General features: G+C 42.5%; 1 protein-coding gene across 2 annotated transcripts in view; it reads left to right on the top strand.

The window, feature by feature from the left end:
* The window catches only part of CLIP1 (CAP-Gly domain containing linker protein 1), a 59,898-nt gene that overhangs the window by 9,780 nt on the left and 34,993 nt on the right, over window positions 1-15,125 (top strand). For both annotated transcript variants that reach the window (XR_009419674.1, XM_059485017.1), the window contains exons 2-5: window positions 1,201-1,387; window positions 1,852-2,420; window positions 13,804-13,928; window positions 14,894-15,110. Coding sequence is in view for 1 of the 2 variants with exons in the window: in XM_059485017.1 (XP_059341000.1) it covers window positions 1,294-1,387; window positions 1,852-2,420; window positions 13,804-13,928; window positions 14,894-15,110 (1,005 nt within the window). In the remaining variant the exon portion in view is untranslated. The remainder of the gene's footprint in view (window positions 1-1,200; window positions 1,388-1,851; window positions 2,421-13,803; window positions 13,929-14,893; window positions 15,111-15,125) is intronic.

Raw genomic sequence — 15,125 nt, 5'->3', positions numbered from 1 at the left:
TTTAGGAACGCCGATTAATAATTCATAACACAGGAGGGATAAATCTCAGACTGCTGCACAAAGACAGGATTGGTTTATTCTCCTTGCTGCAGCAGAGCTGTCTGTGCTGGCAGGTTTGTTTTACCTTTAGCTGGTGCTGAGCTCCCAGTCTGCAGCCCTGGGCACTGGGAGGCTGCACTGCCCAGTTCTGTGTCCTGGCAGTGCCAGAGTGCTGAGTGCAGGTGAAGGGCAGCCCTGGGAGCCGCTCTGTGCTCTGGCTCGACGTGTTCTGAGCAAACAGCTGAGCAAACTCGCTGCCTGCCCGTTTCCCTTTCCCCTCAGCTCTTTGTTGAGGTGTGTGTGCTGCTGTTGAAGTGGTGTAGCTGTTGTGGCAGTGCCTCATGTAAAAGTCAGCACGGAGCCAAGCTGTGCTCACACAGAATAGTTTATTCCTTTGAAGAGAGGGGAGAGCGCTCATCTTGAAGTTCGGCTTTGAATTCGCATTCGAGGTAAAAAAAATACACAGATTTTTCGTTAGAGATGAAAAAGCCTTTTCTGAAGCTCTTGTAATCAGAAAGAAGATGCCTCCTGTGGCAGAACACAGTTCCCTGAAAAGCTTGGAGCTGCCTTCCAAGTTCTATCCTAGCAACGTGGGGAAGAGTCCCTGCTCGGAGCTGGGGCACCGCCGGGACTGCAGCCAGCCTATCTTGTGATCTGAGCTCACAGAGCTGAGGTGCCTCTTTGCTTTCAGTTGTCATCATGTAACTCTTCAACAATTTCAGCTTTTCAGTTCCAACCTCTTAGAAACTTTACTCCTTTCATCCTGAAATTCCTGGCTCTCTTGTTTTCTGTTGCTGTTATTTCTCTAGTCTCGAGCTGATTTTGCTGCAATGTTGCAACATTGGAAAAATGTGACAGAAAGCAGTTGTGTGTGTGCAGCCGTTAAATCTATGTGTAATGTTAGCTATGCTGTTAAGGGCTTTGTTTTTCTTTCTTAAAATAGCCTTTTAGTTTAAATCTCAAGATAAATACAGCAGCATTCAGCAAAGTGAGCTCTTTTGATGATTTAGGATTTAATAGGAAATGGCCTTCAAATGCTGCTGGTTGCTACTGGAAAGCATTTTTTATAATGCATTTCACACACAGATTGTGTATATATAGAAATCTGTTCTGCAGGAGTTAACACTGATCTTTGCTCATGTCTGATCTTTTTGTATTCAGGTTTATTCCAGAATTGAAGAAGCTTGAACAATATATTTTCTCCATGTTTGGAAAAAGATAGTTGCTGCAGACGAGGAGGATAATTGCAGAAAGATGAGTATGTTAAAACCAAGTGGCCTGAAGGCTCCTTCCAAGACCATCAAGCACGGGAGTACCTTGCTCAAAACACCTGCACCTGTTGCTGCTGGTAAGGAACAGTTAAATGTTTTAATCATTCCCTCATTCATCTTCTGACAAAAAGTACCTTGAATGTTCTAGTATACACTATTTTTACTCTTTCCACCAATGTATTTTGATTGTATTTCAGATTTTTAAAAATTACATGTAAAACTTACAAAAAATCTAAAGGTTACTGACTGGAAATCAAGCAATTTTCCTCAAACCTTCTCATGATAGAAATGCTTTGGGGGTTTTTGAAGTCAGACCTGTGATTTTTGTTGTGACAAAAACAACATTACAAAAACCTTCATTAAATTCAGTGTCTCTGTCCTTAGATTTTGATTTTTTTACCCAGAGATTACAGCATGTGCACAGGAAAATTAAGAGTTGTGATCTCCTAATTAGGGACATTGTTACACTGAAACTCAGTAATGATGCTCTTTGGAATATCAGTGTATTTATTCCCTGTTTCTCACTGTGCTTTGATTCCAGCCCCAGCAGAAAAAGCAGCTCCCAGTGAGAAGAGCTCAAGCACAGCCCCTGCAGATGCTCACGAGGAGTTTGTGGATGATTTCAGGGTCGGGGAGCGCGTTTGGGTCAATGGGAACAAGCCCGGCTTCATCCAGTTCCTGGGGGAGACGCAGTTTGCCCCGGGCCAGTGGGCGGGGATCGTCCTGGACGAGCCCATCGGGAAGAACGACGGCTCCGTGGCCGGGGTTCGCTACTTCCAGTGTGAGCCCCTGAGGGGAATCTTCACCAGGCCGTCCAAGCTCAGCAGGAAGGTGGTGACAGAGGACGAGGCCAACGGTACCCAGGCAGCTCACGCGTCCAGAGCCACGTCCCCAACATCCACATCGGCTGCCAGTGCCGTGTCCTCATCCACTGCTGCACTTCCCCCTTCAGGAATCCCTCAGAAAACCCCCCTTGCTGCTAAGGAACATGCAACTCCTTCTCAGATTAGCAATCTTTCCAAAACTGCCAGTGAATCTATATCAAACCTCTCAGAAGCTGGATCACTAAAGAAAGGAGAAAGGGAGCTCAAAATTGGAGATCGAGTGCTGGTAAGATTTCCCTGTCTGCTTTTGATTGATGAATTAAAACTTCTCTAATATTCAAAACTTTTCTGCCATTTCCTTGGTCAAGATAATGTAAATTCCTGCTCTAGCTTTCTTTGTCTAGTGTCTTCTGTAACCAAGCTCTTTGCATGCTGTGGGAATATCTTGGCTGAACCAAGATAAAATGGTTATTTGGGCAGGTTTTAATCTGTTCTGTTTTGCCGCTGTTTAAAACACAACCTTGTGTTTAACAACATACTCGTAGTTTATCTCTCTGTATCTTCAAGAGCTCCAGTTGTGCTGGATAAAACCCAAGCCTGTGAGATTTCCATGCAGGTCCTCTGCCCTGTGCAGGGCTGTGTCTGTAGAAAGCAAAGTTCAATAATTGATTGTTCCTGAGTGGTGACAGGCAGCAACAGAGGCAGTCACACAGTGCCACTGATCAGCCAGGAATTGCCTGTGCTCTTGGGGATGTGCCACATTACTTGGCTGCCCTTCTGAATTCAGGCCCCTAAATGCTTTGCCACTGTTATCATCTCACCTTTTAAAAAGGGAATTGATCTGTTAGTTTTAACATTTTTTAAAAATTATTATCAGAAAACTGGTGGTTGGTTGTGTATGTTGTATTCTTAATTTAAATACTGCTTATATAGCCTTTATATATAACTGGAATAATCCTTGTATGCTCACCAGATTTATGATCACTGTAACAGAAACCTGATTTTAGGTTTGATTTACTCAAGTGAATCATTAAGCTAAAGATTTCTCTCTCTCTTATTTTGATACAATCTTCTCTTATTCATGATATAATTTTAGACTTTCCATTAGGCAGGTGTGAGTGTCCTGGCATAGAAACATTTCTGGGGTTACTCTAAGGACATTATATAGAAAAAAAATCCCCTGGATTTTACTGTTTGTCCTGCAGTGCCCCACCAGAAAATAATTCTGCAGTGAAGGTGGATTGATATTTTAATTAAATTTATTGTATTTATGAAGGAAGAATTTGCCTCCTCTTTCTGTTTAAGGAGAGCTTAAAACACACAGGGCCAAGTTGAAGAAGGAGACAAAGGTGAAGTGAGGGCAGGGGTTGGCTGACAGCTGGATTTGGGCTGAGATGTGTTTTCTTGGAGTGCCAATGGAAACAAAGATTTGTGGTTTATCCCTGGCTATTTCTGTCAGAGACTGAGCCCTGTTGTCCTCCAAACAACATCAGGGCTTTAACCCCTTGTTTGCCTTTTCCTCAAGGCCTTTGGGAGCCCTTCTGGGATGTCCCTTCTGGGAGGATCCTCAGGTGCTGTGAAGGCATTGCCCTGCCTTCCCTGTGTCCAATTAGTGCAAATTGCAGAAGCAGCATATCCTAAGTGCCACACTTTGATAATAATAGGGTCCCAAATTGTTGAGTAGGACAAGTTAAAGTTAATATTTCATCCTCTCTACTACCTCTGTTTGCCTGAAGTCTTCCTTGTGAATCACCAAATTGTAGTTTGAGGTTTTTTGGGGTAATTCCTAGCACAGTATGTTGGTGATGCATAACTATAATTTCTATAGCAGTGTAAGACACTCAGGAATGTGGATGTTAAAGGGGCAGGATCCTTGTTTACTCTTTTCCAATCCTTTGGGATCCCATGCTAATTATTTGTATTAGATCTCAGACTCTGCTGTCATATCTAATAATAATTCAGATATAAATATCTTAAGTGGCCAGGTTAGTTCAAATAATCCTGAGTTTGGCTGAATAATTGATTCATCTGTTAATATATTTTCCCTGGCACTGAACTCAGCACTGAGCTGTGGAGTTGAGGTGTCACTGGGTAATTCTGGGAGCTGTCCCTCAGAGCTTCCAACCAACACCAGTTGCTGGGAAAGACCTTCTGTCACTTGTGTCACTTGTGTCACTTGCTCAGCCATTCCTGCTCCATCAGAGGCACAAATCCACCTGGCCTGCTCCACATCTCTGGGATTTTATTGGTACTCACAGCAGTCCCTTCTCAGTAATACTTACGCAGGAGGATGAAGGGCTGGGTGGGCATTTCCAGTCCCACCTCAGCACAGGATTTCCCCTCTAAGTGACAATGTGGTGTCCCAGAGTTCCAGTCTGACCCCACCACTGCAGGCTGGAGGGGCTCAGTGCTGCAGCATCCATCAGTTCTTGCAGCCTGCACCAGCTGCTGTGAGAGTTTTGTGAAGGGTTTTTGGTGCTTATGGACACATGGAGAGAGCAACTGTGGGGAATGGGAATTACAGTTTGAGAGCAGGGAGCCTCCAGCAGTGCAGAACTGCAGTTCAAAACAATGAATTCATGATAGACAAAAGCTCATTTGGGAGCCCTGTTAAAGCAGCTAATTGGAAAATGACATCCTGAAGGGCAGATTCATGGATGGGTAAGGCACAGCTCACCAGCCAAGATTGCATTCCAGAAAGGACTTCAGATGGCCCCAACTTCATTGATCTTAGTGTGTGATCTCGGGGTGTGGAATGAAGTATTTCAATCTGTTCATTTTTTTCCCTCTAACTTGGATTCTAAAATGTCCTCAGTGGGAGTTACCTTGAGTGGATCAGTTAAATTACTTTAAGTTTCCTTGTATTGGTGGTAACTGGCTGGTTTTGGATGATTTCAACAAAAAAAGGCAAAATCTTACAGCTCTTTTTGTCTGCCCAGTCTGGATTAGCAAGGAACAAGAGGCGACTCAGTGTTTACTAATTCACATCTCAACTCTTTATGTTACACAGATGCAAATTGGGCACAAGTTTGAACCTGAAATGTTGGGTTCAATTTCAGGCTTTCCCAGCAGCTGAGCTTTGTTGGAACGTTCTGCTGTTCCTGCAGAGATGTTAATGCTGCTCCTCTCCAGGAAAAGCAGCTGGCACCCCTCAGCTTTGCTTCTGCACTGTCCCAGTGCTGCTGGCATGAGGTGCTTTGGTTAAAGGCTGTCAGGAGCAAAAAAGTCTTGAGGAGGTGATAAAAGGTCCTGGATTGCTTTGTGTGCAGAGAAAAGATGCCTTAGGGTTTTCTTCTTATTCCTTTGATCTCTGGTGGTTTCACCAGTCTTTTGTACATTTTAAGTTAGAGTTACCAAATGCTGAGTGGTGCCATATGAGAGGCCTCCCAAACTTCTACAAGAGAGCTAATATATTCAAAATATCTTCAGAATATAAAGGGTTAGTAATAAAGGAAGCTTCCAGTGAATATACCCCTGATTTATTTGATTATGAAGACAGGTACCCTACAGATCTTTCCTTAATTCAGATAACATGAGGAAGAATAGTGGTTACATACAGATTGCTTGGGACACTTATTCAGAGTTAAAGAAAAGACATTCCAGAGAAGTAAAAGAAAGAAAATTTCCAGAGGGGAAAAAAACCAGAGAAAAGAAATACCAGAGAAAATCAACTCCACTGCAAAAAGCAAGCATGGCTGTGAGGTGATCACCTGTGTATTCTCCAAACCAGGCTTGCTCAGAGCACCTCATGTGAGTTGTGCTGAGCAGTGCTATAGATACAGAAATAAAAAGAGGCAAAACAAGCAGCCTCACTTTTTCAGGGGGCAGAAAAACCTCTTTTCCCAAAAGACCTTGGATATTAAAAAGACACTGACATCAAAACAGACAGTGCTTCAAGGTATTGGATATGTCAGCTGTGGGTGCCTGCAGGAAAATACAACAATCAGCTGCAACCTTTCCTGGTTTTTCCCCTCAATTTGAAGAAGACATTTCCAGGCCATTAAATTGAGTTGTAAACATCAGAAAAATAACTCATGGTAGACATCAATGCCCATAAGGGAAATATAATAATTGTGGAGAAATTCCCATTGTCCTCTTGTCTTAGAAGTTCTCTTGTTTGAGATTCCAGAGGAGTCAAAGCAAATCAAAGTGAGTGAACACACAAGTATTCACTGAAGTATTACAGCCCTAAATGGATGTTCTAGTGGAGAAGAATCTTTAGATTTCTGTAGTTTACTCCTCAAAGATGATTAATTGAAACAGCATCCTGTGCTTTGCTATCTTGGGAATCTCTGATTATAATTCTCACTCAAATCCCAGGGTATCTGAGCTGTATTCAGCAAGCTTGTGCTCAGTTTTCCTTTCACTAACAAGAAACCATCATGACAGTATTTGGAAATATTGAAAATATAGGTAGATCAGTTGGATATATCAAAGAATTGTGGTTTATTATGTGTAATTCACTATTTAGCATTTAATTTGGTGCACTGATGTATCTTTTACTGAATAAAAATAGGGCTAAAGCGAAGAAGAATTATTAATGCAAAGAGTGATACAAACAGCTCTGAATTAGGCATAATTTCCATTCTTAAGATATGATGTATGTTCTGGAATCTGGATGTGATTTAACAGTAAGAACATTAACTCTGGCCAGCCTGATCTTGTATTTGGGGATTCTGTAACACAGGAAAATGGATGTGGAAATCTGCACTTCCTTCACTGACCTCATCCAGCCTGTCTGGGGTTAATGACACAGAGCCAGAGCTGCAGTTGATTTTCTGCTGAAATCAGGCTCCAGCTCCAGCATTTGAACCTGCTCTGAATAAGAATTCTGCTGTAAGTGCCAGTGGAAGGGCCCTACTGGGTGCTAAACCAGATGGGGAGAGAACAACAGAAAACCAATTCAGTAACAAATTACTGTCAGGCTCAGGCAGTTTGGGTTTCCTGTGTGAGCTGTGGCCAGAGAACCTGTTTGCCCTGGTGTTGCACACTTAGGATTTCTTAAGAGCCCAATGCAAAGTTGATTTTAAAAACAAACAAACAAACAAACAAACTCCCCCTGAACTACCCAACCAAAACAAGAGAGGAATCTGCTTCATGTGACAACTGTTGCCTGTACCAAAAGTTGAAGCAGCTTTGACAGCGTTGTCAGCTTTTCCCCTAAAGTGACCAGATGCTGGATTTTAAATAAATAAATAAACAAAAATCTTATCAACCTAAGGGGCCTTAGCCTTCTCAAGGGATTAAAGTGCTTTCATTCATTTAACCAGTTACAGCTTCATCACAGTCTGCCAAATCTGCTGCTTCTGGGGCTGAGCTGTAAAGCTGCAACTCGGCCTCTGCCCATATGGTCACAAAAAGATGCAAACTCAATTTACAGGCACGTGCTGATGTGGCCTTTTTGCAGAGTTCTCCCTGTGCATGAGTGACATCTCATTTCTCTTTATTCCCTGTAAGTTACTCAGGGCTTTGTTGTTTCTTCCCAAGGTCTGTGGTGCTGGAACAGGCAGGGGCTGATAGGAGATTATTGTCAGATTTGTTTCCACCCATGTAACCTATCTGCAAGTAAACATGACGTAGGGCTGCCAACTGATTACATTCCAGGGCTCTGAAAAGCAGCCAGGGGAAAAAGAAACTTCACATGTAGAGAGGAGTTTCTCCCTTCAGCATTGTCACTGTGGTATTTTTAAGGTTTCCTTTTTCTGGATTTTACAACTTTCTGAATAGAAAATGCACTGCTTAAAAGTCTATGGTAATATTAATCTGTTGTGAGAACAAATATTCATTGGTGGTGTTACAGTTAAAACAGTGCAGAAATATCTGGCACAATGCATACAAGGATAGAAAAGGAAGAAAAATTTGGAAGTTGGCAATGTGTGAGGGGTTTGTGCTCTCCTGGGGCTCTTCTCTCCAGCCTCCTCCATCAAATGTGACAACTTTAACTGCTCAGTCACACTTTTGCCTTATCCTTGAGCTGAGGTGGCTGTGAGCTATTTTGATGGCTTTGTCATGTTAAGTCAAGGATTAAAGTCATTCTTATATTTATGTATGACTGCTTAAGCACAGGACTGTGGCTCCTGTAATCTATGATGTAGATTAATTTGCTAAATGGCTGCTGCAGCATGAAATCCATGTATGAGAAATACCTGAGGGGTAAGGGGTGTCCAAAGGCTTTTCTTGTAATTCATCATCTGGGTGATTTTCCCTGTGAAGAGCTCTTCTTTCTTTTAATGTTATTTTTAAGCATTTTTCAGGACGTGGCAGTACCTATCTGCTCACAACTCAGGTGTTACATTTATCTTAAAACGAGGCACAAGTCCTGTCTGAGTCACTCTGTTTTGGCAACTCCTTATTTAAATTCAAATTGCATGTGAGTTCCTGGGCTGTAATGGCAGGACTGGTGACTCCCCACATGCTTTGGCAGTAAATTCCTTTTTTGTGTGTGGATTCCCTTCCCCTCTCCCTGCCTTCCCAAGGGGGAATATCCAGGAACACGTTGTCCTCAGTCATTTCAGCACAGGATGGGAGAAGGAACAGCTTATTTACTTATTTTAGTTTTTGCTTTTCCTTTGTGGTGGTGATGAATTCACATGTGGCTTTTGTAGTATGGAATTGCTGTTAGGGATTTTTTTGTGTTTCCTTTTGAGTTGGGTGAATGAATTGCACCTCAATAGCATGTCAGTTTTAGTTACTAAACTGTTTTCTGTGGAAGTGAAGGACTGAGTGGTAGCACAGTCTGTAACTTATTGCACATGAGGTTTTTGCCCACTTTGGCCTTGCTTTTGAACTTGCAAGTTGACTGCAACCAAACTGGGTAGAAGTGGAGAGGTTTCAAAGCAAATCCTTCCAAGTTCCATGGCAACAGCCCAACAGAAGGTGGAGACTCTGCCCACAGCTCTGGAAAAGCTGAATTTGCTTTCACAGAACTTTGCACATCACAGAATCCACATCATCAAGGCTTTTCTGAATCCTGTTCCAATCAGTGGAAACAGCAGAAGTCACTCTTATTTTTTAAAGTTTTCCAAGTTTCCTAAGTTTTCTAAGGTTTCAAATCTTCTCTAAATGCTGATGATACCATACAGTGCATGGTGGTGCTGATTTCCCTGTTCTCTTTAGGACTCCAGGCAAAATCCAGCCCAGGTTTGGGTGTTTCCTGATGGATATCAGCTCTGCTGCTAAAACATCCCCACAGAAATCAGCTCAGTGCAGTTACAGGGTTAATTACAGGTGGAACTGGGTGAAATGTGAAGGCCTGTTCCACGAGAAGCAGAGGAGATGATCCCTTGTCCCCTCTGGCCTTGAAGGGGTGAACAAATCACTTAAACACAATTTCTGTTGCCTGCTGGAAGCAGTTCTGCTAAATCTGGAGGAACAAAAGGAAGATGATTCTGATCAGAACCTGATCAGTGGATCCCAGGTGGTTCAAAGGCTCTGTGTGCCTGGCTGGGCTTTGCTTTTCCAAGTGCTGCACATTGTGGTGCTGAATTGTCCTGAAAATGCAGAAATGCCCAGTGATGCTTTCAGGAGTGACCACAGGTTCATGCTCAGGCAGAATGGGAGACAGAGCAGTTGTTATTCACCTTTTACCTTCTCTGGGCAGGTTTCAATAAGTGCTATTGTTACACTGACACTGTTCAGACCCTGCCTGTCCTCTTTTCCACCAGCGCTGCTCAAATCACACCCATTTTTTAGTCCATCTCTCTTTTTCCCCCCTGGATCACACTGGTCTATTTGTTTCCTGCTTCTCCTTATCTTTGGAAATGTGGCTCCACAAAGGTTCTCACAAGGTCTGACGTGTTCACCCCCTGTCCTTTCACCAGGAGCTTTTTCACCACTCCAGGTTTCCAAACCTACTTTGCTGTTTCACTTTACCTGGCAGCAAATTGATGTGAGCTCAGGTATAATTGGATAAATGGAATTTAATCACTTTTTGCATGTGTTTGACACAACTCCAGTGAGTTCCAAGCAGAATTCCTCACCTCACCATGACCTGCAGGCTAACCCAGATTCTCTGGAGTATTACAGCTTTGTGTTTTACAGCTTCACTCCATTGAGTGTGGGAACTGACTGAGGGAACGTCTGGCACTTCTTTTCTCTATCCATTATTTAGTGACCTGCCTTAGCATGAAAGAAGGTCATGGAAAACTCTCTTTGTGGTAGTTGTGCTCTGGTTTTTCACAGAACTTTCAGAAACCTTTTAGTATTTTTTTCCCTATTTCTTTTAGAAACTGATGGTTTTTATTTTAGTCCTTCATGCATTACTGGGAAGTAGATCTGCTGGCAAATGCAGCTGGTTTGGGGTTGGGTTTTTTACCTTTTTTGCTGTAATTATCTCAATTTTTTAAAATAATTTTTCTATAACAGATGCTATACTCTGTAAGTCCAATTCTTTTTTCATATTGGTTGGAACAATTGAGTTTAATCATGTCAGATTTTTTTTCCCGTTTATGGCACTATTAATTCTGTATATGTACAGCAGCTTGCATCATGAAAAGCCTTTAGCACGCTGTCTTGTGCAGTAGCACCTCACATTGTACTACCAAGGGAATAAATTATGATTATTTTCTTCTCAAGGCAAGTGTTGTCACTTACTGGTACTAATTGCAGCTGGAGATAAATACAATTTTTGGGAGAGATGTCTGTGAATGATTGGAAGCCTTCAGTAGTCTCAGGCTTTATAAAGGAGGGCTGATGTGTCTTTAAAGCTGAAATTTAGAAAGCTTTTGCTTAAACCTGAGCAAAACTGCCCATCTAGAGCTTCACTGATTATCTGAGCATGTTACAGCCACGGGTTGCTCCAATTCCTGCTCTTGTAAGGACACACAGAATGTGCAGAGGGAGAAATGGAATAGCTGGTTATTCAAAGCTGGACTGGGTTTGGAAAAAGCAGAAATTCCTTGGCATCCTCCCTTGAGTCCTGTTGAAAATAACCCAGGTGCCATGGTTACCAGAGGAGTCACTGTGCTGCTCCTGCAGGGAATCTGGTGTGGAGCAGCCCCATCTGCTCTGGGAGCTGAATTCCTGCATTTCCTGGCTCCCCCAGCCCTGGGTCACTGCAGGGGCTGGAGCAGCTCCAGGGGGCTCTGGGCACTGCCAGATTCCTTCAGGTTGTGGTTTGAGTGTGGTCCCTTCATAATAAACTCTTCCCATTTTTTACATAAACATAGAAGATGAGCAGGGCTGAGGTATGAAACAGAAAAGGAAGAGTAATTCTACAGAGAGTTTAACCTGTGCTATCCTGGAGCCAGCATCACTTCATCCCTTCTCTAGGGGTTGATCTGCAGAGTGAGTTGGAGGGAACAGATTGCAGCAGCTTTTCCTGTCCCTGGGAATCCCTGCATGGATTTATCCTGTTCCACACGGTGCCTCAGACCCCTCTTACCTCAGTGACCCCACTCACCCTCCTGTGAGGGGAGGGGTGCCTGTGTTTGGGTCATTAATTTGGGTTTGTTTAAAGAAATCACCACAGACACAAACACACACCATGGAACAGGGAAAAATTCCATTGCCTGGCTCAAGGGGTGTGGAAAAGGAGCTTGAGGAATCTCTGTGCACCCCCAAACCTGACTCTTGTCTTTGGAGGGATCCTCCTTATCTAGGACATTGTTCCAGTTTTTCTGTCTAATTTCTTAAATGGGTTTATAGGGCCTCTTTTGATTTAACTCTTTTTTTTTTTTCAGGTAGAAAACAGAACAAAATTGAGTGGGGAAATAGCTTCTAATAGCAGAAGTTCTAATAGCAGAACTACCGAGTCTTTTCATCTAAAGAGACAAAATCCCCTCCCCAAACTTGTGAGAAAAGGAATAAGGAGGAGAATTTGGAACTCATAGTGCAGTTAAAATTTATTTTTATGTTTGTATTTAAGATATTTACCCTCTAGAAAAAGTAGCTAATGTCTGAGTAGCTCTGCCATTTCAGGGGTAGTTCTCCCCAGGGATTATTTTATCAGTATTTTATTTTCCCTCCTCACCACCATGCCAAAGATTTGGATTCTCTGTTACTCTTTGGGAGGTTACAATTCTTTTTTTCTAAGCCAGTCCTAGTGCTTGTTTGTGTGTTCTCTGCCAAGAACACCAAATACCAAAGGTTCTACGAGTTGCTATATTAGGCTGTCATGATAACTGTAAACTTTGTGTGTTTTTATTCCATGGAGAGTAATAATTTGCTACAGTGCCACTTAAAGCAGGATCTGAAGGTGACCTGCACTTGTTCCAGAATTGTCTCTAATGACAGAGGAGGAGCTGCCACCTTAAATGTGGACAAGTGGTGCTTCTGCTCCCTTTCTCACTTGAATAATATCCAAAAAAGTTCATTATTCTCCCTGTTTTTCTGAGGTTTGTGTGGATTAGAGTTATTTTTCCTCATCAGCTGAAGCTTCATCTTGCCACTGGAGCACAAATGTGTGTGGCAGCTCCTGGGCACTGACTTGGGACTTTGTGAAGATGTAAAGTCCCCAATTCCTCACAGGTGGCCTCGTGAGTGAGCTCTTCCCAACTGGAATAATGTGAATTTTCTCTTGTACTGTGATCATGCACCTTCATTTACAGCATGAGGAGCTCGTTGTTTTCTAGTAATCCTGGGAGGTTCCCCCAAGAAATAGAATGTCTGCTGTAAAAATTATATGAAATACTAATTTGCTTTTTAGTGTATAAAAAGGAGAATCACAGTCTTTAACAGGAGTTTCATTCAATCTCTCTGCCAAGGCCTCACAATATTCCTGGTGGTACAAGGTGTGCTGGAAAACACAGGTGGACATTTTCAAACCTTTGGTGCATTTTCCGTGTGGAATTTTGTGAATCTGTTGAAGAGGTTTCCATCTCCATGTCCCTGTTCTCACAATGCTGGATGCAGGTGAACAGATTTGCACAAATTTAGGGCACACCATATTTTCTTCCTGAACTGCAGGAACCCTGTGGCTCTCCCTGGCACGTGTCAGCCACACAACACCTTTTCCTTCTCCACTTAATTTAATTCTTCCATCCCCTGGGTATTGGGAAAAGCTGGAGCTCACAGACATTGCCAGTAATTGGAATGGCTGTAAATATTTAATATGATAAGTTTGAAAGCCACTCTGCTTTCTAGGCTTTCATTTAGGAGTGTTTGGGTTGGTTTTTTTTATTCTTGAAAGTGAAGAAAAGATAAAATGATTCTCCTCTCCCCAAGGATTCAAATAGCTGGTTATATCTACAGGGTTGCCAAGTGCTCTGTATCATGCTTTATATCAGTTACTTTCAATACAAGAGGGCTGTTCTGTGTAGTTTATCTAAATTATTCCTTAGAGAAAATATGAAAGGATTTTGTTCTCATTTAATTTCTTTTATTTTTCCTCACAGAATTAGAATAAGAAGCAAACAGACCTTAGAAATCCTAATCTGCTGTAGAAATTTGTGTGAAACTGTAGCACAAACCTATTGCATTCAGAACATTGGTTATACTGTTAAATCTATTTTTTGCTAAATATGTGTCTTGTTAAATACATTTTTTGTTGTGGAGATCAGTATTTGTTCAACATTAATACAAACTCATGGACAAAAAATTACATAGTTTGAAATAAGAACTGGTTATGTCATTCCTGTGCTTTGTGAACAGGGTTATACCAAAAGGTTTGTCACTGAATTTGGGGTTTTATTTGGAAAAGCATTAAATGCAGGTGTTTCTCACTGCTTTAGGTTGGAGGAACAAAGGCTGGAGTCGTTCGTTTCCTGGGAGAAACTGACTTTGCTAAAGGAGAATGGTGTGGGGTGGAGCTGGACGAGCCCCTGGGGAAGAACGATGGAGCTGTGGCTGGCACGAGGTTGGTGCATCCCCAGAGTTACTTTGTGAGATTTTTCTCTGTATTCTCTTTTGGGTTTTTTATGTCTTCCATGAGGTTTTCAGTCAGAGGAGGGAGGGAGGCTCTAAAGCTGCCTTTGCTGCTGCTGGGGAGGGTTTTGGTGTGCAGTGGTTTGAGTTCTCTGATGCCAACACTTCTCTCACATTCGTGGGATGAGCTGAGCTCTCCTCCCATGTGAGTTTTATTCATAGACTGGTAATGGAAAACACAATTTCCTTCTTTTAAATGCCTGTTGCATTTCTCAGCTTGGAAGGAATGCTCAGTTAAGAAAATCTCTGGATATCCAATAGTTGTACTTAAGGGAGATCTTCCAGCATCTCAGGAGCTGGAAGTCCCTGTTCCAACAGATGCCTCCTGGTAGAGATGGGAGCAGTGTCACAATGAGAAGGCATTAATTCACATCACAATTTAACTTTCTTTCTCATTTGCCGTAAGGAATGGCCTTTTACCTTATTAAAAAGAGGTTTTACAAAGATTATCTCACCTTAATGTAGCTGATCACAGCTTAAAATTATAAGTGGCTTTTGTCTATATTTAACCAAAGATATATGTTCTGTATCATCAAATATACATAAATGGTATGTATGTAATAAAATATGAAACTACTTGATTTAATTAAAAGCTGATTTCTAATTTTAACTCTGAGCCATCACATCTGTTGGCAGCTCAGAGGAATGTGATGAAGGGAAAAGCTGTGGATATAAAACTGCATCTGAATGGAATTTTTTAGGCACTAGAGCTGTGGTGTTTACTCTGAATTTCTGAAGTCTGATGTGATCGTGCTGTTTGAGACTCTCAAAGCCCCTTTCCCAGACGGGTGTTAAATACAATTACAGTCCAAGAACTCATACTCCTGATCTAGAACTCTCCACAAACCCAGAAAAGAAGTTAATTCCCGCTCTCCTGTGCTTGCTTTGCCCTTGAAGGTATTTCCAGTGCCAGCCCAAGTACGGGCTCTTCGCCCCGGTGCACAAGGTGACCAAGATCGGCTTCCCCTCCACCACCCCGGCCAAGGCCAAGCCCGCCGTGCGCAAGGTGCTGCCCACGCCCACGGCCCTGAAGCGCAGCCCCAGCGCCTCCTCCCTGAGCTCGCTCAGCTCCGTGGCCTCCTCCGTAAGCAGCAAGCCCAGCCGCACAGGACTCGTAAGCTGATTTTCC

Source organism: Ammospiza nelsoni, chromosome 18 (assembly GCF_027579445.1).
Source record: "Ammospiza nelsoni isolate bAmmNel1 chromosome 18, bAmmNel1.pri, whole genome shotgun sequence".
Taxonomy (NCBI): Eukaryota; Metazoa; Chordata; class Aves; order Passeriformes; family Passerellidae; genus Ammospiza; species Ammospiza nelsoni.
Note: the sequence above shows the minus strand (reverse complement) of the source record. Positions and strands in the feature narration are given on the sequence as shown.